The 24,440-nt window shown below is 43.0% G+C and overlaps 2 protein-coding genes across 4 annotated transcripts in view; one reads left to right on the top strand and one right to left on the bottom strand.

Moving 5' to 3' along the window:
* The first annotated feature begins 207 nt into the window (after positions 1-207).
* On the top strand, positions 208-3,873 carry LOC149343120 (uncharacterized). Of its 3 annotated transcripts, none has more exons than XM_089545642.1 (4): positions 208-493; positions 555-643; positions 2,534-2,687; positions 3,420-3,873. In XM_089545642.1, the coding sequence occupies exons 1-4, from the start codon at positions 422-424 to the stop codon at positions 3,561-3,563; spliced, it is 459 nt and encodes a 152-aa protein (XP_089401768.1). In that variant the 5' UTR covers positions 208-421; the 3' UTR covers positions 3,564-3,873. The 3 variants fall into 3 exon arrangements, with proteins under 3 accessions (XP_089401768.1, XP_089401767.1, XP_089401766.1); XM_089545641.1 differs by having other exon boundaries at positions 2,468-2,687; XM_089545640.1 differs by having other exon boundaries at positions 210-493; positions 2,484-2,687.
* Positions 3,874-5,524: 1,651 nt separating this feature from the next.
* ck (unconventional myosin-VIIa ck) overlaps positions 5,525-24,440 on the bottom strand; it is a 137,584-nt gene continuing 118,668 nt past the window's right edge. Inside the window, exons 31-46 of the mRNA XM_089545638.1 lie at positions 24,301-24,399; positions 23,024-23,237; positions 21,920-22,086; positions 20,772-20,863; positions 20,078-20,139; positions 19,181-19,333; positions 17,795-17,900; positions 17,538-17,652; positions 15,269-15,355; positions 12,746-12,852; positions 12,218-12,336; positions 11,959-12,025; positions 11,752-11,868; positions 10,526-10,609; positions 9,973-10,092; positions 5,525-7,102 (exon numbers count right to left, since the gene is read on the bottom strand). Of these exons, the coding sequence (XP_089401764.1) occupies positions 7,013-7,102; positions 9,973-10,092; positions 10,526-10,609; positions 11,752-11,868; positions 11,959-12,025; positions 12,218-12,336; positions 12,746-12,852; positions 15,269-15,355; positions 17,538-17,652; positions 17,795-17,900; positions 19,181-19,333; positions 20,078-20,139; positions 20,772-20,863; positions 21,920-22,086; positions 23,024-23,237; positions 24,301-24,399 (1,799 nt within the window). The 3' untranslated portion in view covers positions 5,525-7,012. The remainder of the gene's footprint in view (positions 7,103-9,972; positions 10,093-10,525; positions 10,610-11,751; positions 11,869-11,958; positions 12,026-12,217; positions 12,337-12,745; positions 12,853-15,268; positions 15,356-17,537; positions 17,653-17,794; positions 17,901-19,180; positions 19,334-20,077; positions 20,140-20,771; positions 20,864-21,919; positions 22,087-23,023; positions 23,238-24,300; positions 24,400-24,440) is intronic.

Here is a 24,440-nt window from a genome sequence, read left to right as displayed (position 1 = left end):
GCGCTCATGTTTGAACGCGATGAAGATAGTGATGATAGTGATTTGTATGAGACACAAGGGAGCTTTTATGTGACAACGTGTCTAATGAATTATTTGCTGTTATATTATTGTGGTGCAATAAAAATAGAGTGGTTTTATATTGGGTGCATTGGATTCTACGCTGTGCTAACTCAGGGCAGCACTAGTTTACATTTAATCTGATGTGATCATCATCATTTGATGTCAGCAGCGTCTGCTTGGTGGTGCTTGGGCGCTTGGGTTTCCGTGCAGTTGAAGTGAGCTGGAATATTACGCAGTGTGGTCAGTGTGAAAACTGGCGGACAAATGTAGCTTTTATGTTGCAAAACTAGGACATAGTATTCAGCGCTGCCTGCTGTGGTTGTGTCATCTTGCATGATGCACTGCCCGCACGACTGCTCTCATGATTCAGCGGTGCCATCAGTTCACCAAACGCTGGATGAATTGGACTTCAGCAGGGGACTACTCGGTGCAGGTTAGCCTGGTCACGCTTAGTGCGCTGCAGTGGTTAAAGTTAAATTCTCGATCTTTTCTAGCCTCCGACGGGGACTACGAGAAAGTCGAGTCACTTCTTCGGAAAGGCATCGACCCTGACCAAGTGGATACTTACGGCTACTGTGCACTCGTAAGCTGCAGTCAGCGCTGCTACAGTGGCGTACAGTCTCACAGTAGAGTGGAAGTTACGCATGAATTGCTATGGGTGCGAGACGACAGCCCCCACAAGTCTGCGGTTCTCACGCCCTTGCGACCGAACCACAATTGGTCTGTGAAAGCCGCCGCATCGCCTATCCTCTCGCCGCGCTCATCTTTTTAGAAGTCAGCAATTAAGTGTAGTTGGTTTCTGCTCTGTGAAAATGGCATTGGTCGCCACTGTTTCTACCTACTTTTCCGAGCATTATCGTAACGTAGCTTCGGCGAAATCATGGAAACCAAGGCAATTACATCCAACTTGCGGTTCAAATTTTAGTGTTGCCATACTCAGTGGGAATTAATGGCAATTAATGTCGAGGTGATGTTTCGATGTAGCGAATACTGCCATTACTGACACCGTAGAGACTAGAAAATCAGCATGTTATGTCATCTGAAACATGGCACAAAGTTTTTTTACTTTTGAAGCGTTAAGTTCTGCCCTGACTTTACTACTTCGGGGAGCTGCATCTGTGCCTTTAAATGGAACTGTAAAGTCCAAGCCGAAGCGTTGCGTCTGGAAATAAAGATCTTTGCTCGTAGTGCAGTAACAAAATGTTGTCACTTTAAAAGTGGCTAACGTTGACGGTGGCTCTAGATTTAGCCGTTTTTATTTCCTGAAAAGTTATGCATGCAGGAAATTCAGAAGGATGGAAACTGCAAGCTAGCTTTGTGCTGCCTGTTGCCCCCCAGCTGCTTTGTGCATGCATGAGCAAGGTTCCATTGGTTCTCTTCAGGCAGCTGCACTGCAAAGGAAAATAACAAATTAAAACTTCAAAGCTACAGCTACTTTTCCTCAAGCCAAGCATTACTTTCACTTTGGCCTCCAAAATGGAATGCATACATACATACATACATGCATACAAGTTTTATTCTCCACAAAGAAGTGGAAGGAGGCGGAGGGAAAAGCCGTACATTTGCGGCTTGAAAAATCCTCCGCCCCCTTACAGTGTATACAGCAGCAGAGTGGGGCAATAAACAGTCGAACAATAAACAGTCGAACATAAACAATTGAACATAAGGATAGATCTGTGCGTTCATTCACACAAAAAAAGAAAAGTATGAGTAGCAAAATATTTGTACATATTTGGAAGAGACATATTGGATACATCAGCGGCTTCTTTTTCTGCAGCATTCAATAATCGCGGAAGATTATACCGGAGTGTTTGTTGTCCATAGGCAGTGCGACATTTTGGAATTTTCCATCGTTCTGGAGTTCTGGTGCTGTAGGTGGGATAATTGGGCCTTAATTCTGCCATTTCAGTAAAAACTGTACTCTTTCGTTGGACGCTTAAACGGTACTGCCTGCATAATTTGTATTCGTATATATTTCTTACTTTTAATAAATTAAGCGAAGCAAAGATATGTGAAGAAGGTGCTGTGTATTCAACGTTTTCAATTATTCGTACTATTTTTTTCTGTAGCCTTTCAAGCTTCAACAGATTAGTTTTCGTTGTTGTTCCCCAAACTAAATGAGAGTAGTTTAGGTGGGAGACAAAGAGAGCGTTATAGACCATTAGTTTAACTTTTTTGAGGATTGCATCCCGACAACACAGAAGTAAGAGTTCATAGACACGCGAAGTGTGCAGTGTTCGCAAGAGCTCGGTCTTCCGCTGTTTGTTTACAACGTCCTTATTCTTGCGTTAGCTTGAGATAAACTTAAATGCAAACTTGGAAACTTGTGCTGCATAGAAGAACGCAGTCTCCATTTAGTGCCACATATCTTCCAGGGTACAAACAGTGGTCACATCTGTTTATGCAGTGTCATCACTTTGCAGATCTATGCCTGTAGGCAGGGGCATTCTGACATAGTGGAGTTGCTACTCAGGCATGGTGCGCGGCCCAATGTGCAGACCAAAGGAGGTGCTACGGCTCTCCACCGTGCTTCATACCAGGGACACTTGAAGTGTGTTTCCTTGCTCCTCAACAAAGGCGCAGACTGTGCCCTTGTCGACAGTGATGGAAAAACTGCATTGCACAAGGTAATGAAATTTTTACTGTGAACTGTGTGTTTATTTCTTTATGCGTACTGTCAACACAGGGCTGCATTGCTCGAGTGGCACAAAGTGCCAATAGCAGGCCACGTTCTACTGACTTAGAGAGTTCACTATGGTGATTGTGACATAAGCACTGATGCCCACACCCCCACTTTCCAAACCCTGCAATCATTGAAGCCATGAGCTATGCTAAGAGGAGCTGCTACAAAAGGCATTGGCAGCTGGAGTTGCAAGCAACCCTAGCTAGACATGACAGAACTACTCATTTGTGCATGGTCAGAACTGAGGGCATCAGCATCTGAAAGTAGCTTTAAACGCTCTTGCATTTTGTGAAGGCATGAGGCATACTGATGCACAAAAGCGAACAGGGCACAGCACAGAAACAAGGGGATTAATGTTGTTTGTGCAGCGTTATTTGTTTCTGTGCTGTCCCCCGTTCACCTTTGTGCATCAGTACAGTGCGCCTCATGTCTTCAGAATGCACGGCCAACTAACGACCTTCGTAATGTTGCCATTTTGCCATGCTTCAATGAATATTTCCTCGATACTCGTTGCAGTGTTTAGTCAGTTCATCTTAGGTTTTTGAAGCTCTTGCTCTCCTGCATGAATGTCAGCAGTAGATTACTTAAACAGCTGCTATTAGTGTGTGGTGACAGTAGTTGGAGCAGTTGAGCTATGTCAGAATTTGGATGGGTCTTTTTGTGGCTGCCCTTACAGGCTGCAGAAAATGGACATGAGGAAGTCTGCAGGATACTGCTGAAGAAATGTCCCAATTTGCTTGCAGTGAAAGACAATCATGGAAGGACAGCACTGGACTGTGCACTGCCAAAGCACTCGCATCTTTCTAGTGTGCTACAGTGACTGTGAATAAACATGGCTATCAACAGTGAACAAATGAAAGCACAGATGCTGCACAGCGGTTCTCGTGTTCAAAGTAGCCTTTGCTCAGAAATTCGGAAGTTAGTTGAGCCTTATGGGTAAAACTTACCAATTTCAATCTTTATACTGGTGCGTACAGTCACTCAAATAGGCAAGTATCTCGAAAACTGCTCAAGCATAATGTTAACCTTACTTTCAGTGCATACTAAGTTGTGTATAGCATTTTTTTTTCCCATCTGTTTTATTAACTCTGCAGACTGGTGCAAATAAAATGCTGACATCTTAGCTTCTACTACGACAGCAGTACTACTTTTATATTACTTTGCATGGTGGTCACCTACACAGCAAATACAATAAACCCTATACTGCCTAAGCTTTTCAAACCTGCATTTGCTAGCAATGCAAATTGGGAGCATGGGCACAGTTCCAGTGGGGGAAGTGTGACATACACTGGAGGCCTGAGACCATCACAACTATTCCATGTGTGATTACATCTGCTGGCACAATGCTGTTCTTCCTCCTAGGAGAACACCCCGACATGTTACTTTACTTTCTGTCTGTTCCAACATGAGTGTCTTTTCACTTTCCCCAATTATTGGAGCATTTTCAGTTTGTCCCTGGCAATCTTGGCAGTTATACCCACTTCCCGATTTGCAGAAATCCCTTAGTTGTGATGCTAGCAAGCTGAATAGCTTACCAGAACAGAATTGCCTTCTTTTTTTCTGTTCACTGACGAGACATTCTAAACAGAGCCAAGAAAAAGCATCAGTGCTCAAACCTGCAGAGCTAAAAGTTTAGTCACTGGCAAAAAATTTGTACAGCGGTGTGTGAATGTTCGAAATTTTCTTAGACAATTGAATCTCCTCCTGTTCAGTTTGCTAAAAAATCAAACAGTGCATGCTCTAAAGCATCTGAACGGACTAAATATGTTCCCAAGTTTTTGTATAGTTTTCAAATAATTAGCACGAAGTTCAAGTAAGACACAACATAGCTTTCTCCTGCGGCTGTTTCAATAGCAGGGCCAACTCCTGATGCCGCACAGCATGCTGGCGCGATCGGTCTGCGTGGGAAAGAGGGTTCGGCGCCACGATATGGTCTGTTAGGGCGGACGTGTTCTAAGTGCCATGGTCTCCAAGACTGGGCGATGCAGCACAGCTCAGGCAGGTTTAGGATATCCTGCTTTGATGACTGATCTCGGAATCCATGGCTTGTACATAACCCTCGTCTCTCATTTACTGAGATGTGGCACTAGTTTATTTGCTGTCGTTATCAGTAGGAAAAGGTAATTTCTTTATATGTGCGACATGATGGTCATAAAGTTACTGTGCTGACTTTGTGCTGTACATCTCCTAGTGGAGATCACTGTTACATCTTTTAAAAGTTATGGCTATAACCCTACAAGTTATGGTGCCATATAGCAGCGCCATCATTAGCGCATGGTGATTTCACGCGAGTATTATTTTTCTATGGATATTTGCATAAGTACTTGTAAGAAAGACAGTTGGGGTTTGATGCCCCAACAGCCAGCGCCCACGAAGCTGAAGAAGTCGAAGACGAATCTGACGAAGTTCAGGTTGGCGCTCACAAACGCTGGTCTGTTGGGCAGCACCGTTCGAACAAAGACTGTGGCTGTCCACATTAATTGTGCGAGTTGCCTCTTTACGAACTGAATATTCATGAAACTATTCAGTTCATATTTGATTTGGTTTTAGCTATAATATCTATGTTCAGTGCAGTTTTGAAATAGCACTTTTCATACACCTCCACTTGTGTGTAGCTTAGCATGCTTACCACATGTTTCAAGGAAACTCAGTACCTCATTCATTTCCATAAACTGGTCCAGATCGTACACCATACTGTGCAGCTGTACTCAACCAGGAACCATTGCATTTGCAACCACATGAGAGGTGTGACACAGAAAAGTTCAAGAAATAAGTACAAGGCTCTGTTATTCTTGCTTTTATTGCGTCCGGAATGTACGCTCAGTCATTTACAAAAGTTTGTGATTACTTGAAGTTACCACGCCCTCCACATTGGAATGTGCTGCAAAAATGTCGCAGTGTACAGTAACCTGCGTGTCTATGTCGGCACCTATAAAAAAAACTTTTTCTCCTATAGTGAAAGCTTGTGTCCAATTTTTGCACAGAGACTGCATTTTGAAATCTTCATTTAGCAGCACAAGTGGAATTGGTGCTTGCCTAATTTTTGTGGTAGAGATAGAAAACTATTAGAAAATTATAGTTATGGGGAGGCCCTGCCCACGGAAATGCAAGCCCAGGTGACTGAGTCGCTCGAAAGGATTGGCGTTGCCACGAGAAAGTACATTGGAATGAGCAACCCCTGTTACTGGTTTTTGTTGATTTTCCTCTTTCCTGGCAGATTGTTACATCCCACTGGCTGAACACGCTGACCTTGGTAATCAAATAGCTAGGTTTGCAAAAATGGCTATCTTTTTAATTTGATGACATATGCCAGGCAAGCGTTGGTGCTTTATGCATTATTTTATGATGCACGCCTCAAAATGCGATATCCATGCAAAACTTGAGCGCTAATGAACCACAAAAAAAAACATTTTATAGGTGTCGAGATGAACAGGAAGGTCGGTGCAATTTGTACGCTGAAAACATTGGCTACCACAGGTGCAGAGCACTCATTGGCTCTCTCTCATCCTTTGCATTCACAACCCTGCCAAGTACACTTGAAGCAGAAAATAAAGCTGCTTGGCCGCTCATTTTATTCTCACATATAGTCAGAAAATGCGTTCCTAATTTCCTGCAAAAAAAATTCATTTAACACAGATCACGAAAGATGTCATGAAAGGAATTTGTCAGACGTAAGGAATAAATAAAACGTCATCGCAATTCCTCGGGAAGAAATACCGACAGACTGTCGGGTCAAGGATGATTGCCTTTTCAAGGCCTTGACTGAAAGCGAATGAGGAGAAAGAAAAGAGTGAAGAATAAACCCTGCGTAATGAAAGGACTGTAAGTGGTGAAAATCAAAGTTCATCTTCACATGCCGCTGCCTTGTAAGGTGTTTTCACTGACAATAATAGAGTGACGAAAGAGGAGGGAGGCACAATGCATTTCTATGTAGACTTATGTATATATTGACAAGTATACACTAATATGCTCGTGTTGCTTGCAATAGAGGCAGGGCACTGCGCTAGGCTCGGTGCACCTGCCTGGACGGACACGATACTTAGCAGCCAGTCTTACTCAAATGCTGCTGTGACAAAGCTGACGGCAGGCACAAGGGAATAAACGCATAAACTGCTGCAATGTTTTGCATGAGTGGACCCTGACCCTCTGTTAAACTTGTCACGCATTCTGGCACCTTTGCGCACACACGTGTAAGGACGTAAAACAGTGTCCCCGTGGCCACTTGGCGACAGAGCAGCTGCAGCACTGAGTGATGTCAGTTGCCGAAGTTCACTGCTTCACCCGCAGAGTCCTTTGTTTGTTCATGTTTGTCAGCAGCAGGCTGATGTATGAAGTCAGCAAGTCATCCATTTTGTAGCCCTGCAGAAAAGTTTGTGCACAGTGAAATGCAAAGAACGAGACTGAAACAAAGTGACCATAATCAATTGGGACTCGCTGTGCGCCGAGCCACAGTCTGTGTAATTTTAATTTGGTTCACTATTATGTCCGAGAAAATAACCGTTTCATAAGTTTAAATGTCATATACATTTATAATTTTTAGGCTAATCAAGAATCATGATTAGCCTCAGGAATGTCTAAACATATCTTTAAATTCATAACTTTTGTGCAGCTAATTAGATTTTCTTGAGGCTAATGATATCGGGACAAAGAAAGCCAATGAACAACACCATGCCATTTATGCATTCAAGAACTTTACACTGACATGATATGCACGAGACTGTGCAGCTGGAGCCACTTTGTTTACTCAGGTAGCTGCCATTTCAAGCGTTGTTTTGCACATGTATGGTTCAACACATGGGAGAAACTTTGAGAATAATACATTATTCTATGAATTAGCTACAGTAATCATTCAGGCACACTCCCTTAAGCGGTAGTTCCGCTTAGGGCACAGTAGCATGAAATCCCCAACTCAACTGCCATTAAGCCTTATGCATTTGGTGCCCGCTTATGATGTAGTGGTTTACCATAACTTGGTTAGCGCATACCTACCCTCACGAATGAGGCTGAAGAGGCTTTCTTAAAGCAGCCATGAACTACGCTGCGCATTGCAAGAAAACTTCACCAGTGCTCCTAGCATGTAGACTGTGGTGACATGTCGATACTGATAAGGTGCAGCATGTGATGAGCACGCTTGCAGCTGAGAAAGCACTCTCCCCTCCTGTCAACGGGGGTGCCATCGTATCCCCGCTGCCCCGCCACACCACTTTGTTCAGTGGTGCTGGTGCCCAAGCAGTCACAGTCTGAGCCATGGAGGTGTGCCCATTGCCATAGTTTTGTATTATCATTGTCACACAACTCAGACTCTGCAGACACGGCTGGCTACAGCTATCTCATTTTCCTGCATGTGTCGCAGCTGCCATTGGTGTGTTGCTGCCTGACCAATATCACTGCATGGCTGCGATTTGGCCCCATCCCTTTGCGTTGTTGCGTTACTGCCGCTGCCATGGATCATGCACTTCCCAGATCTAGTGCTTTCCAAATGACATCTCAACGTGTCTCATGTCGGGGTGATGCTCCGGGTGTTTACCACCACTGACGACAACGCATATGCAGAGCTCTTCTCAGAAGTTTTGAAGTGGGAAGGTGCTGTGCAAACTGTCACCTTTTGCGTGTTTAATGATATAAGACAGTGCAGCTGAGACTTCTCCAGTGTGGCCCAATAGTGACATTATTGCCTCTATCACTGGCGAAACGTCATCCAATGCAAGTGAGGTTGATGATCGAGGAAGCTGAAAGCTGCCCAGGCCCTACCATTAACAAAAAAACGGTGTGCACTAGATGCGCTTGGCCTGTTCACCCAGAAATGGGGCCTCACAGAGCAGCTGGGATCCATTTAAGTGCTCTCAAAGCTGCACTAGGTGCGAGGCCATCTCAGCGTCAAGAATTAATGGATTTCCATGGTCTTACGTGAATATAAAAGCCTTCCTTCATGGAATACCTCAGGTATCATCCTGTATGAGGTCAGTGGATATATTTAAGCTGTTTTCAGTTAGGGCGTACTGCCACTTGGCGCGTAGTTTTTTGTCCCGCAAGCTACACCTTGTCGAAGTTCCACTGTATTTTCTACTTCTCCTGCTGAGCTGCAACCTTCAAACTGAAACTTCATTTTTGTCATTCACAGCACGGCTGGCCTCGCTTCAGGACAAGTTAGAAAGCCCCCACAGCGCAAGCTACCAATCAAGTGCTACGAATACTGACAGTATTTAGCTTTAGTGCTCTTATAATTTAAAAGTTGTCGCTGCGATTCCAAAAAATATTTTTGCACCTTATGTGCTAAGACAGGCAGGTCTTGCATGGATTCTGAAATGCTGTGGATGGGGATGGTAATGTAAGCAAGAAAATGTTTGTAATGAAGACAAAAATAATGTATTCTGGCAAATATTTTCTAAATTTAGCTGCTATTTATCAATAAATAATAAGAACACTTATGTTCCAATAAAACGCTTTTACATGATTCTTGTCAATGGCAAAAACCGCCAGAAAGAAATCTAATTCTGCCTTCTTATAAAACTTTAACTGAACTGAATTTTCAACTAAAAAAATAGTTTCCAATTTACACTGAAATGCCAGAAAAAATAAAGCCTGGAAATGAGGGGCTTTACATATATGCAAAGGCATGCACCAACAATGGTCTGAAAGTGTATGTCCTGGATGGATGGGTTTCTTGCAAAGCTCAAAGGAGAATGCTGGCATGGAGAGCTAAAACCATTTCCTGCTTTCAATGGGCTTTAATGCTGCTAGAAACAGACTGCGCAAAAAATTTGACGGTGTAAAATGCTTTGCCAATAATGAATTGTGCTAAAGCTTTAACACGCATTGAAAAGTCAGCACATAGTGTTTACAAACATCAAAGTGTGCCTTTGTGATGTGCATTAAAAGATGCATATGTTCAGCAGGGGTATAACCAAGCCAATCATGATGATGAGCCATTAATTGCGAAGATTCTTAGTAAACAACACAGAAATGTAGCAGCAGAGTGGCATTTGAAGACTGACCTGTAATCTACGAAGTTTCACCCTTGTAGGATTTTAGAAGGTAGCTAGCTACTCAAGAAACAGCCAAATTGCTTGAACAGAATGTCTGTTTAGTATGCACAGTCTTTGCTGTAGAGGACTGTGCTCCAATCCACATCTTGAAGTATGCACACCACTTTATTTACTTACCCATTCCTAAAATGCCCACAAATTATGCTAGTGTTGTATAAAATGAAACGAGCAGTAGAAACTCACAAGGGGCGTCTCGCAGAGCAGCTTGTTGCCACGCACCAGGTTGCCAATGGTCATGTGGAAGTAAGTGTTTCCGCTGCTCCAATTGGAGATGCGTGTAAATGGGTGGGTGACTAGGATTTCCTGTTACCCAATGCCCCCAACAAACAAAGAGGAGCAGTCAGACACATAAACAGAAGGAGTGGCACTTCAATTGCTAGGACTTTTTTCCTTCAAAGATTATCTCTACACTAAACTAGGGACATGGCAAGTGGTTCAATTTTGTCACACAGATTAACTTTTGAGAGCTTTTCTGAGCAGGTAATCTGTCAGCATGCATATACAGCACACACACTGGCATGGACAGGTTTCTCGATAAGGGGTGGCCGATGTTCACGGTAGTGCCCTTCAAGTCTTCTGGGTAGCAGGGAACAATAGGGGACAAAATCTGCGTCCCCCTCCCTCATGACGTTTGTGGGGGGCACTGTCCCCCTCCCCTCTGTGCATGCCTGTGAATGCATACTTTTATGAGGGGTACAAGTAGTGTCCTTGTGCAGAGACTGCAGAGTCCTCTTACCTTGGAAACTGGATGAATCAAGCTCACTCCTTGCTTGTTAATGGCAATTAGCAGCTGCTCAGGATAGCTTGGTTCCGTGGTTTGCTGCAACAGTGAGAATGAACTCAAAATGAAAATTCTTGACGCAATCCTTCAAACACTGGGATAGTGTGGCCCAGCTGGCATTCGGTGGTCTAGAATAAAACGTGGCCTGGACAAAGGGGCATTTTTTTTTTCATATTAGCGGAACAAAGAGGTAGCGTTTTAACGTAGTTAAACCAAGTAGATGTTGTGGTGTGCCGCCGGCTAGTGTAACAGCCGAGCGCCAAGTAATGTGAACGGTCGGACGCGCCCTCCTCTCCCGGTGCCCGTCGGAGGGCGAGCCCCTGCTCGCCCGTCCCTTTCGAAAATAAATGCTTTTCTGTTCTCAGCCACCCGTCTGGAGAGTCGTTCTACTCCGCGTTCGTCGAACACTCACGACAGACGTGTGAAAGCATGTGTTTAGCCTGGTTGGCTAATTGTTTTGCTTTGCTCGGTCGTCTGCACGTCTGGCAATGATATTAGATCGACATAGTATTAGTTGATGAAGACGATGATGCGCAATGCACAGCACAAGAGTGTGTTGCAGTTTAACATGAGGCGTGATCGGCTGCGGCGATAGCATACTGTACTCGTGCACAGGGCAGCAAAACTGATCTGCGTGTGCTGCCGCGGGTTCGAAACTCAGTCGTGGCAATATTTATTAATTTATTTATGTATTTATGTATTTAACTATGTTATAGCATTGCCATGTTGCCGTTGCTATGCTCTTGGCACAAATTCACAAACGTTGTAAGATCTTGCTCAGGGTTTACCAGTCGGAATAGTGCTTCCGCACTAACATCAGACTTAAGCCACCAGCTAGCTCAATCGAGATGTCTGGATTAATTCACTGTCAGTCTAACTCATCGATTGATCATTTCAACCATGCACACCTCTTTACAACAGCACAAGGTACTAAAACCAAGAAAATTCACAATCACTGCTGCACACTTTCTGTCACCAGGTTGTAGACATAGATGTCAATTTCGATGGCTACATGTTAACACTGTGTCTGCAAATGCGAAGTTTTTTGCATTTCTGTTGCTTTTGCCTCAGAAATTCAAAGAACTCAAGTTCCGCATCAAGCAGTCGTGTACAACGCAGCTAAATGAAGCTGCTGAAGTCAAATTGAATGGACAAGAAAAAAAAAAGCACATGTAGCTTACCTTAACTTCAAAGAATGCCGAGCCAAATGTTGGCCACTTGTATATTATTTTCAAGAACACTATCTTTGCATCCTCTTGTGAAGTGCCAGCGTCCTGGTTGTAAGCAGTTACAATAGCCTAGAGGAAGTAACAATCGGCAGCTAAGAAACATGAACTCTGCAAGCAGAAACAAGTAAATGAAAACAATGACATTAAGTGCCAACATACCCGTTTCCAGTCATTAGCACTTTGTGCCTTGATCATGTCAGCAGGAACAAGTTCCCTCAGCATAGATCTGACAGAAAGAGGATTAAAAGTCAGTCAGGAACACTGCACCTTGCAATTTCTTGGCAACACTAAATTATCTAGAGTTTCTGCTTCTTCCATCACTCAACTTGCTGGACAGGGGCTCAAGACTAGTGCACACTAGAAATTAAGAATCGTTTTTACGTGCAAAATTTTGTTTAATTGTAGACAGACCACTTACGGGACAGCTTGCAGTTCTACCTTGCTCTCCCCAAACCGGACCCTGTATATGAGGGCAGCCAGCTTTGCTGCCTCCTCCTTGGTGCACTTGTGGTAGCCACGAAGCAACTTCGGCAGCTCCTGTTCAACACCCAAACAAAAGGACGAAACAGATTCGCACACAAATGGCCACCAATATTCTATTTATACATATCAGCACGCAAAACTGCTACACTCTATGCAATTTCTCCTTCATTTTATTCATTTCCTTTCTTTCTTCCATGGTTTCTCATTTCTTCCCAGTTTTGTTGCTGCCAGCACAAGTGCCTAAGCATCAGTTGTTAGCTCTCTTCCAAAACCTGTCATAGTTGTACACCTTTTAAGAACCTTTCCCCTGTGCTTGCTGAGTGGAAAAAAAAGTTGACAGATTGTAATTTTTTAAACTTTTCATACTGAGACGCATTTTGAATGTCCAGCCACAACACTGAGTAACTATGCACAGAGTAGAAAATGACAAAGACAAGCGAACAAAGACAAAAAGAGTGGCTACCTGGTGAAAGTGGAAGATGATGTCTGCATTCTTGTCCTTCCCAGGTATCGTGTTGGTCCAAAGCTTCTTCATGAAGAACACTTGGTATGTAAACTGAGGAATAGATCCTGCAGCCAGAATACAATTAGCCTATAGCAGTGCTTGCAGGAAGTGATCTAAGCAAATTCTGATTTTGCAAGAAATTCTGGAAGAAAGTGAGTTCACAATGTTTCTGCAGTGGCAGCAAGGATGAAACAGACAAAATGACATGGTCAGGAGCATTGGCGGCTGTTTGGTGATAGTATTTGAATTCATCATGTGCACACCAATCAGATTAGATGTAATGTGCACGTGCTGAATGCTTATTGCAGTCAAGCCTAGATTTTTTTTAAATACTGTTCGTATCGAACAGTCAGAACATCCCCTTGAAAATCCCATACAAAAGTATAGCACTACTGTTTGCGTTTTATTGGATTTGCGTTCGGCGGAGCATTCTCTGTGTCGAAAGGCGTGCAAGTGACGCTTCTCCTAATGGCACTCTTCGGACACTGGTGGCCATGCGTGGCCTTGAGCATTTGGTGGCAGTGTTAGTGCAGTGAAAACCCCACGACGAGGTGAATGTGGGGTATGCTTGCGAGTGGCCTTCGGTCTCTTGTGGTCACTTTCCATGCCCCATCGCTATTATGCGGTGAAGCCAACCTCACTAACTAAAAGCCTAGCGGCAGCCTTCGCCACCATGCTTTGCTCGCTTTGCTGCCGAAGGCGCGCGGCAGAAACAGCTATACGATCTTACGCTTTATGATAGGCAGTGGCTAGTTACAAAGCACCGACAAGGAGCAGGTAGGCCTAGCAACGCGTCGATGCAGCAAGCGTGTCACTAGTGCGGGTTGCAATGTATTCTTGCTTCTACGTTACAGAAGGCTTTTTATATACTGAATTATCGATACATCATGTACCATGTGAAAAAAGCAACCCCCAATGGAATGGATGGCATGTGTACAGTCCTTGCTGAAAGTAACAGGGAACAGGTGGTTCGTTTCTTAGCCGCGTAGCGAGGCACTTATGGCAGCTCTTAAGCTCTGAATCTGTGTAAGCTAAGGAGGGGCCCTTTTCCTCATGTTTTGACACCTTTCGGTATTTAGGGGTGCCGTAAAGTCTCTGTTATACGGTTGAGAAGCCATGACCTGTTGCTCGGTTACTTTTGGCAAAGGGGGTATACACCAAACTCTTGTGGTAGCAAATACTCTATATTCATCCTTATTGTACAGTAATGTCTCGTTTTTTTATTGTTTGTTTGTTTCCAAGCATTTGTGAGTGGTATAAGGACACTGAAGCCTTAGTTTTCAATGCACCTGTTTGCCCGGAAACATGTCCTAACCAACACCTATAACAGTAGTGCAGAACAAGAGGTCACAGAGAGTTCAGAATTGAAAGAACTGCCCGACCACCACCAACACAATTGCTTGCCCATCGCCTCATAGGAAACAAAGTCCATGCTTAGAAAGAGAAGAGGAAAAGGAAGGCTACTGTGCCTGCCAAGTGCTTCTGAGACTGCCAGAGAACATACAGGTGTGCCTTTATACAGAAAGGCAACACTTGACGAAAAAATGTGAGATTTATCTCTAAGCTAGTAGCTCGCAGTGAGCTTCACATCCAGTAACCCAGAGTCAACTGGTTAGAGCTAGGGAGTTTCCAATGAGGTGCTTTCTCACGTTTTGTTTGGTGGTGCTCGGTGGTTCCAGCATGCCTCTGGATGATGCTCGACATTCGCAAGCATGCCTGAAAGCACACTGTGTCCCAACTTGGAGTAAAACATAGGTGTCTGAGGGTGGTGCGAGGAACACTGTGCAGTGCATGCAGCTTCACAGGCATCAAACACCAGAAATCAGAGAGGAGCGTTGTGCCGAGAACAAATCGTTTCCTACTTCCAGCCCACCTCCTCATCACATTACGTCTTCATGGTGTTGTAAAGAGCCATGTGGTGGATAAAAGTCATACATGAAAATTTACTGCAAGTTCACTTTCAAAAAATCTTTACCTTGGAAGAAACTGCTCACCTAACTCTGTAGAGATACTCACCACTTTATCATCATCATCATCAACCTGACTACGCCCACTGCAGGGCAAAGGCCTCTCCCATGCCTCTCCAATTAACCCTGTCCTTTCCCATTTGCAGCCACCGTATCCCTGCAAACTTCTTAATCTCATCCGCCCATCTAACTTTCTGCCACCCCCTGCTAAGCTTGCCTTTTCTTGGAATCCACACTCGCCACTTACTGAATGATTATATACTACCTATTGGCGATGTAGGGAATGTTTGCATCATAGCAGCAAAGCTGCTCGTTTTGAAAATTCACATTATGATGCCTTGAATCCTGCCATAGATAGCAAAACTCGCACACTACGAACCTGTGCGCCTCTTCGGCTATAGCGTCTTTGGGTACAGAGAGACTAAAACAAGCACTCTACCAAGAAAGCAAGAACGAGACATTACTGTACATAAACTACATAAGTATATGTTACAAAACATATGTTGTGAATCACCATCTCTTGTTGGCCTTGCTTTGCGGATCCAGTCAGTGAGATGCCGGACAAAGTCGAAGAAGAAGTCTCCTTCTGGAACGCTGATCACTGTTGAGACATAAGTGGACCAAAGGAGTTATGTAGTATGTAGTAACAGCATGTAGTAACAGTATGTAGTAACAGCATGGTGCTCAACCTGGCTTATGCAACTTAATCATTCAAAAACTAAATTGATGTCTTTTACTAACCGAATGTCTCGAATTCAAACAGCATACTCCTTAAATAATAGCTCACTCGAGCTAGTCACCACGTATAAGTACTTAGGACTTCACCTTCATTCAGACTTAGCATGGAACCACCATATTAACCTTATGCTTGCATCTGCTAATCGGTCATTAGGTCTCTTAAAACATGCTAAAGCATGCTCCTCCTCACCTCCGTGCTCATGCCTATACCACTCTAATTCGACCTAAAATTGAATATGCCTCGGCTATTTGGGACCCTTACCAATCTTACCTAATAAATAACATTGAATCATTGCAGAACCGCGCCGTTCGTTTTATTTACTCCGATTATTCACGTAACACCAGCGTCACAGCCTTAAAGAAACGCGCAGGTCTCCAGGATTTATGTCTCCGCCGTAAAATTGCACGACTGTCACTTTTTCATAAACTTTATCATCATCCATCACTTCATAACGACTTTTTTTCTTTGCCTACTTCGATTTTTGACCGCCGCGATCATCCCTTTAAAGTTAGACGTTTCACGTGCAGGACATTTATCTATGCGCATTCATTCTTACCACGCACAATATCTGACTGGAACACTCTGCCTTCACATATCGCAACCACCACTGATCCTGATAAATATTTTAAACTTATATCTTCAATAACTACTGCTTAACTCTTCGCATACATTGTTATTTTATTTGTTCATGGCTTCCTTTTTTGCAGGGTTTGTTACTAAAAAGATTCATTGTATTAGTGTTCTGTTTGTATAATTTTAATAATGCAGTAATCTTCGTTCTTTGCCGCGCTGCCATTCTTTTGATTCTTTTGCTTACTTATATGTCATGCAAAGTGTCTTATTTGTGCTTTTGATTGATTCTTTTGCTTACTTATTTCATCCAGTGTGTCTTATTTGTGCTTTTGTTGTTTGTTTTATATTTGTGTTTTTTTTATTCTGTTCAATTGCCTGTGCCCCCCCCTATGTAATACCCTCTCGAGGGCCTTTAGGGGTATTCTGTATAAAATATAAAATAAAAAAAAATATACTATAAATATACAAGGTATATTTATAAACAGTGCTTATACACTGCAAAATTCTGCTTAACAGTGCGTTTAAGCTGAGCAACAAGCAAGCAGATTAATGCTAAAGCTCAGTACCACAGAAGCTTTCATTGTGTTGCATGAGTGCACACTCGCCCTCAAAAGTAAATGGAAGGCGACTTTGTCAAAACAGTTTAATTTCTTTAAATCTAAAGCATAATGTTCATGTTTGTTGGTGCACAGTGCAATTTGCACAATCACAATTAGGCTGCACATATGTATTCAAGGATGCATGAATTGGGGGGGGGTCAACGATTAAATTTTTTCATTAATATTGCCTTCCATTTACTTCTGACGGCAGCTAAACACGGCTGAGACATGTAAATAAGACATACACAGTTACATCCAGTTTTGTGACTTTGGTGCAATTATCTGCTATGCAATCGGGTATATTCCATATTTTTAACATAGTTGGCTGAGACCAAGCTAAGCAATTATAAAATGGAAACAAGAATATTGAGCACGTGCTTGTAACCAGGCTTCCTGTATATAATTGTCTTTGCAAACACGCTATGAACTTATGGCTTGATCAAGTATTCAAGCCACAAGCCATTAGTTCAAGCCATAACAAAACCTGCCTTCCTTCAGCCAGGTCTTCAGCCCCGCAATATTCTTTTGTTGTTAGCCTTAACATCACAATCAATAACTAGCATATATATACCTTGACTGTAAGCTCTGGAATTGGAAATTATAACAAAATTCAAAGTAACCACCATGTAAGCTGTAATAAATCCTGTGGCTACATGGCATGCAAAAGTCAGATTATTTTGGAACACCAGGTGTTCTTCTGCAAAGCTCAAGAGGGTCACTGAATAGTTTGAGCGTCCAGGCACATCTGACTTATCACAAACTAACAGCAAACATTAAAACCAAGGAAACAACAATAGCAAAAGGGTGCCTCATTTTCATGCATGTAGTGCATGCACGACTACTGCCACCGTAAAAAAACGGGTGGCACACACCTTTGTCAGCTATCTTGACAAACAAGCTGAATCCCTCAGCAGTTCTCAGGTTCAACCGTTGGCTGATGTTGAGGCAGAAGTCCTTGGCCCGTGTGCCAGAGTCCACTTCAAATGCCTTTGCGCAGTTCATGAAACAGAAAGACGGGTGAGTTTGTACACCATCTTCTGAGAAAAAAGAAATTGGCGAGACTACAAAAGGTTGAAAACAGTACTTTTTTGAATGCTTCACTAAGCAAGGACTAAGTGAGGTATTTTACCTCATCTGTGTCATCAGGGAAGTAGACCTTGTGAAAGATCTGCGTTGTCTTGTGCTGGATTGCTTCAACTTCGACCAAGTGTGGCGGGTACTTCCGCTGACCAGTGCTGTGCGAAAGAAAAGGAGACATTTGACATTCAAAATTACTTTCCTTTACTATAATTCCATTTATAAGATTTCTCGGCAGAGTTTGCAGCAAGTAGAAATTTGAACTAACATACCCACCATTTCCATTAATCAATTTCACATTAATAATTAGTTGCTTCAAAGTTGTAAATAGAAAGCAATAAGCACATTGTTTCTTACTTAAATATACCCACCCATCCCCTTTTAGACAAGTCGCTGGCAAAAACGAGAGTTCACTAGGTTGGTGCCTTCTTTCAGTGAAGGGCTCCGGAAATTTCGATCACCTGGGGTTCTTTAATGTGCACTGACATTGCACAGTACACGAGCCACTAGAATTTTGCCTCCATTGAAACTCAGCCGCCGCGGGTCTGATCCCAGCTGCGGCGGCCGAATTTCGATGAAGGCGAAATTCTAGAGGCCCGTGTAATGTGCGATGTCAGTGCACGTTAAAGAACCCCAGGAGGTCGAAATTTCCGGAGCCCTTCACTACAGCATCTCTCATTGCCTGAGTCGCTTTGGGACGTTAAACCCCATAAACCGAACCATATATTTAGCATTGTAATGTAGTGACAAATTTAAGCAACTAAAGAACAGTAATGTCACACTGTTAGTATTCAACTGCAGGTAGTACTTTAGAATTTTCTAGAGCATTCTTTATGCAGTGCTGATGATAGGGATTCTCATACATGCTGCAACAAGAGACGTGACAGAATTTTATGACCCTATTTTTGTAATGATGGTCTGAAAGAGGTGTCTACAGTGCCACAGTTCCTTCTTCACATCATTTATTTTCCGGCAAAGGCAGTGCAAAGAGAAGTGTTTGCAAAGCCTAACAAGTTGAAACACTTTTAAAGAACAGAGTTCGAACAGAATCTGCAGTCATTTAGAACAACACCAACATCTTGAGCTTACTGATTAGAAGATAGTTTACTCAATCATTCTGTTACATGTCTCTGAAATACTGTGCTACAAAAATAGCAATCATGCACAGCCACTAACAATGTACTGAATAATGAAAGGCACAAATGGTAAATCCAACTGCAGTTTCCATCCTTGCAATGATAACACTGACCAGGATCCATGTGAGTGAGAGGTGAAAAATATCTGAACTGGCGTCATCAAAATCTAGACTAAAAGGCAAAAAAGAAGTGCAGCATGCAATCCTAACTTTCTGACAGACCTTCAGAAGATTTTCAAAGGATCCTCTGGAGATCTTCATCTATTGCTCGAAAGGAGAGAGAGAACAACATCAGATACGAACCGCAGTGTTTTCTGAAGTCGCTGGAGAGAGTCAAGTGAAATGGGATGTGCCCGTGTCCGGAGAAACTGCGTCAGTTCCTTGAGCAGGGACTGGCTGGGCGCGAAGAGTCCTGTGGCCAGCCACATGAGCTCCCAGCCCCGTTCCTCACTGAGTCTTCCATGAAAGGCAAGTGAACACGTTATGACACCTCTCTATTCTCGTATACGAGTATTAGCTACTTCCAAGCCTTAGAATGCGGCACGCTTAGCCGCTGCTCTCTAAACTAAGAAAACCTCGAAAACAACTAATGTATGAACACAGTGTCAAACACAGCGTCAACACAGCGTCAACACAGTGTCAAACACAGTGTCAAACACTGTGTCAAACACTGTGTCAGAGAAAAAGTTGCTAGCAAGTAGCTCTTGCTGGACTAATTACTAATTGCAAATTGGCAAAAACAGGGTAGTTGAATTCATAAATTAATACACCTAAGCACCATAGTCAAAACACTTCAAGAAGTTCATGAAAAATCTAAGTATACCGAGACAAGTAAAATATTTATCTGCCAATGAAAAAACATAGCCCTTGGATTACAACTGAAGCACAGCACAAATGTGTTAATTCAACATGGCAAATAATTTAGCATGGCTTTGAACACCAAGACCTGCTTTAAGAGAACTGCCCTCGTAGACGGTCTGCGTTAACATCACAACTGGCTCGAATAAAGTGAACCAAGATTAATGTAATTTTATCATGTGAATTTAAATAGTAAATATCATTGTCGTAATGATTAATTCAACTCTGACATGCAAAATTTAATGGCACTGCTACAGCTTGGGCACGAGCTAGCTAGCACGTCTTCAAGCATGCGAAAACTCCTTGATGTGCTTACAAATAGGCATGAAAAGTGTCTCTCACCTGTTTTTGTTGTCGGTCAGCTGCTTCATGATTTGGCAGTAGATCTCGTCCCTTAGTATTTCCTAGCGGAAAAAGATTAAGACCAATAAATCGTGATGGCCTATGTTGATACAAATCACTCTGTGGTCAAAAAATGCATTATCTACAAATCATTCATATAGTCACTTTTGTAGGTGAACTCTACACTCGCATACCGCAACAAATGAAGTGACATCCAAGTGAGACCCTGGTCACTTCACTAATTAATGCAGTCATGCACCACACTAATGGTCAATTACTGAGCAGAATGCACAAATGAATGATTCTTTTTTAGGCTGAAGTACAGTCTGCTTTTAGAGCATCAGCTGTTGTTATAACAAAGTTAATAGAATGGCAAAAATTTTCAAAATAAATTTAGTATTTATTTCAATAAGAGAAAGTTGCTGCTACACACAATGATGGCATTTCAAGTCTGTGAGTGGATCCGCAATTAGCGATTGTTGCAATGTGGTCTTTGCACAAATCATTATAATAAAAACACTAGCCGGGAAATAACCTTTGAAAAAAGTCATATGCATAATTGTATTCAATAACATCGAAGCCAGCTGTTAATAAAGCCCCATGTCAGCAGGCCTCACTATTTATTTTTGTTCATCATAACAAAAAGAAAAAAACATGAGAGAAAGAACCACTGGTTACCAGCAAAGCTACTCACATGCTTTAATGGGCCCTCGAAGAGCTGATCGGTAAGTTCATTGCCCGACCTTGTTCTTCTAGATGGAAGGTCACCCATATACTTCAGAATAGGTGAACCAAAGTCAAGAAAAATGTCAGCAAGATGTTGCACTGAATGTATTCTAGACAGCGTACTCCAGCAAGTAGTTCCTGCTGTTACATATCACATCAAAATAGGGACAAGGCATAAAGAGGTATGGGACGGTATAGTTGCTGTGCTTATTCACAAGCATCCTTCTCTCCCAATAGGCTTTGCTTTTTCCCTTCATGTAAGAAACTGACTCAAGGTACTGTGACTTTGAGGTCATATAGGTCAATAATTCTGTACAGAGTCAGTACCCTTTGGAGCACATAAGCATATTGTGTTAAGGAGAGACGTGGGGTTCAAATTGAGAAAATCTTGTAAAAACTTGAACTTTACAAACCAGCAGATTTGGAAATGACAAAGCCTTTTCAATCACATCCAAAAAATTTAGATCGGAAACAGCCCCAAGGTAACCCTAAAAAACGTTTCTGTTACAGGCAGCAAAAAAAGTGCTGAAATCTCTGTGAAAAAGGCTGATTTCCATGCGCGATACCTCCGCTTTTGCACTGCAGCTCGCGACAAGTTCGGTATCACTGGAAATCTTGTTCCATCACAGTTCTCCTCGCGCTAGAACAACGTGTCTGCGATGAAAAATAAATGCATAAACACTAAATATATGGCAGCCTCTACAATGCCACGGCCACGAACTGCTCGCGCAACTCCAGTGCCAGTTTTCTCAAGTGTTTTTTGACCCGACAGCTCTCTTTGCAAAAAGCATAGCATGACAATGGCTTGATTAATTTTCATGAGGTTTGTTGTATTTCTTGACAAATTCTTCAGGTAATGACATTCCTACATTGTTTAATTACCGCAGCTGAGTTAGTTGTAGGGCTAGTTGGTATTTAAATTAATAGTTTTCCAGTGCAACGGCACACGGCCTAAGACGGGAAGAAGGAAAATGAAAAGAATTACTTCCTTATTTTTTTTTTACTCTGCAACTACTTTGACGTGACAATAATGAGTGCATTGCACATGCATGGATATAATTCTCTGTGTAGAAAAAGTCAAGTTGATAAGTTGACTGTGAACACATCTCAGGATATCATTGAAGGCAAAGCAGGCTTCCTGGCTGAGCTCTTCTTTGTTGAGTAGCTTCTTGAGAAGTGGCTGCTTGAGGGGCTCCCGCGAGTGACGCCACAGCTGCTCTCCGTCCCGCCGCCGTGCAGATGAAAGGGTCAGTGTACGCTGAAGGCTCTTCTTGGGAAGGGGCCTGCAGAGCAAAGAAGAAAGCACCCTGCCATTGGTTTACGGGGCTTAACATCCCAAAGCGACTCAGGATATTAGGGACGTTATAGTGGAATGCTCTGGATAATTTCGAACACCTGGTGTTCTTTAATGTGCACTGTCATTGCACAGTACGCGGACCTCTAGCATTTTACCTCTGTCGAAATGTGATCGCCGTGGCTGGGATCGAACTTGCGTCTTTTAAGTCAGCAGTTGAGCACCATAACCACTGAGCCACTGTGGCAACTGCACCCTCCCATTAACCACTTGGCACCACTTGGAAGCTAAAGCTGCGGCAAATACCAAACTCTTGCAGCAGACTGCAAAAAATGCTTGTCTCAAAAGTGGGCTACCGCTTACAAATAAATTGCACAGCGACAAAAAGAAAATGAAAAGAGAAAGAAATAATGCGCTGCTTTATTCTGCTAGTTTAAAAATGCGTGCTGCTACCACAGTGCAATGCAGGATCGCTAAAAAAGTAGTGCTCCTGAGGTAGAGAAATCTGGCAAGGGTTTGATTTGGATGATAAACAGGATTTATTTGGCCACACAGAGTGCTAACTGTCCTTGTTGCCTAGCCACAAAAATCATATCTGCCATCATCATCATCATCTGCCTAGCTATGCCCACTGCAGGACAAAGAACTCTTTCATATCTCTCCATCTCTGTCATGCCGCCTCATCCCCACGAACTTCCCAATCTGATCCACCCATCTGACCCTCTGCTGCCTCCTGCTATGCTTGCCTTCTCTTGGAATCCACTCTAGAATGAAACATAACATAAGATGCTTAGCCTTCAAAGACTTCCTTCCAAACAACCATGTTGGGTACTGCTGATGAATAAAATACAACTTTTTGGTGTATATGCTAATGTCTTCTCCCTCTGAAACCAAAGCACAGCTGTGGACATCAATGGGCACATTACCTGAAGAAGTCGAGAGCATATTCCTCCAGGGTGTGCGGGTGTTCCCGAGATTCAACTCCATTGGTCTGGGTGTGCTGGAACAGCTTCTTGCCATTCTCTGCTCCATCTTGTGTGAAGAGGGCCAGGATGTTGTTTGGCGGTTTGGATAATGCAGGCAGCACGTATACATAGTCGGAGGCAAAGTCACCCTTCTCGCCTGTTCGTTCATTTCGACCTGGAACAGTGGTAAAAGGAAAACCGCTGTTGTAAACATTCCAAGGGCTTGCTCTGAGGCACCTGCCATGTCTTTTGGACATTTACGATCTTGAAATGAAAAACGACAAGAAGTGAGACATTTTTGCAGGAGATATGCATAGAAGTGCAAGTTACCGCATGGAAACAGACAGATATCCACATGTACATAGTTCTTCTTGACAGAAACTTAGTGGTTTGAATCTTTTTCTCCAACCGAATATGAACTGAGTAGCAGAAATGCACATTTTAAGATCTAAGCCATTTACTCGGTAGTCTGTATTCATAATTCTCAGGTGGCACATGACTCAAGTTTCTAAAATCTTCTCACAATATATAGTCTAAGCTTCACATCCTATTTAACACATCCTATCTTTCAGCCTAGTGCCTGGAAACTATTCTCAGCACTGCGTCCTTCGGTTTGGTTTAGTGGTTTATTGGGGTTTAACGTCCCAAAGCAACTCTGGCTATGAGGGATGCCGTAGTGGAGGGCTCCGGAAATTTCGACCACCTGGGGTTCTTTAACGTACACTGACATCGCACAGTACTTGGGTCTCTAGAATTCGCCTTCATCGAAATTCAGCTGCTGCGGCCGGGATCGAACCCGCGTCTTTTGGGTCAGCAGCCGAGCGCAGTAACCACTGAGCCACCGCGGTGGGGCGCACTGCACTGCATCCTTCAAATCGAATTCCATAATGATTTCCATTATTGCAGAGCCATAGGAGCACAGGACACTGGGTAGTTATTTCCTTTAATGCTGTTTTCTCAGGTTCAGCTCTGATTTTTGGCGTTTTACTTCTCCTGAACACCAGAGTCTAAGCAATCAGGTTTAAACCACAAATCTTCGTAATTTTTGGGACCATCAGGCATTATAATCTTCCCCACTATTCAATAATTCTGCAAATAATGTTAACAGCTTCATTCTACAAAGAACCTCACAGCTGCGCACTTGTTGATGGTGTCCAATGCAGAAGGTGTACAGACAGCTTCACCTTTGATGGCACAATTTCTAAAGTGCAAAATGAGTCACTACAGCACGGGCTTACCTGTGCACCAGTTGTTGCTGAGCACAATTTCGCCACACATGTTGTCTTCCAGGAGGATGAGGTCACCCTGCTCGAAGCTTAAGTAATTTGCCACATCCCCTGCAAACAGGACGATACTCAGAACAAGGTACAGACAATCT

The sequence above is a fragment of the Amblyomma mixtum genome, chromosome 5 (genome assembly GCF_055824585.1).
Source record: "Amblyomma mixtum isolate Tamu chromosome 5, ASM5582458v1, whole genome shotgun sequence".
Lineage (NCBI taxonomy): Eukaryota > Metazoa > Arthropoda > Arachnida > Ixodida > Ixodidae > Amblyomma > Amblyomma mixtum.
The sequence above is the reverse complement of the archived record's forward strand: the minus strand, read 5'-3'. Positions and strand labels throughout refer to the sequence as shown.

Bases quoted from the DNA above. Each gene is read 5' to 3' on its own strand.
- LOC149343120 (XM_089545640.1), top strand. From the start codon at position 394: ATGATGCACTGCCCGCACGACTGCTCTCATGATTCAGCGGTGCCATCA. The intron at 494-554 runs GTTAGCCTGGTC...GATCTTTTCTAG, and splicing joins CAGGGGACTACTCGGTGCAG to CCTCCGACGGGGACTACGAG. The intron at 644-2,483 runs GTAAGCTGCAGT...ATCACTTTGCAG, and splicing joins CTTACGGCTACTGTGCACTC to ATCTATGCCTGTAGGCAGGG.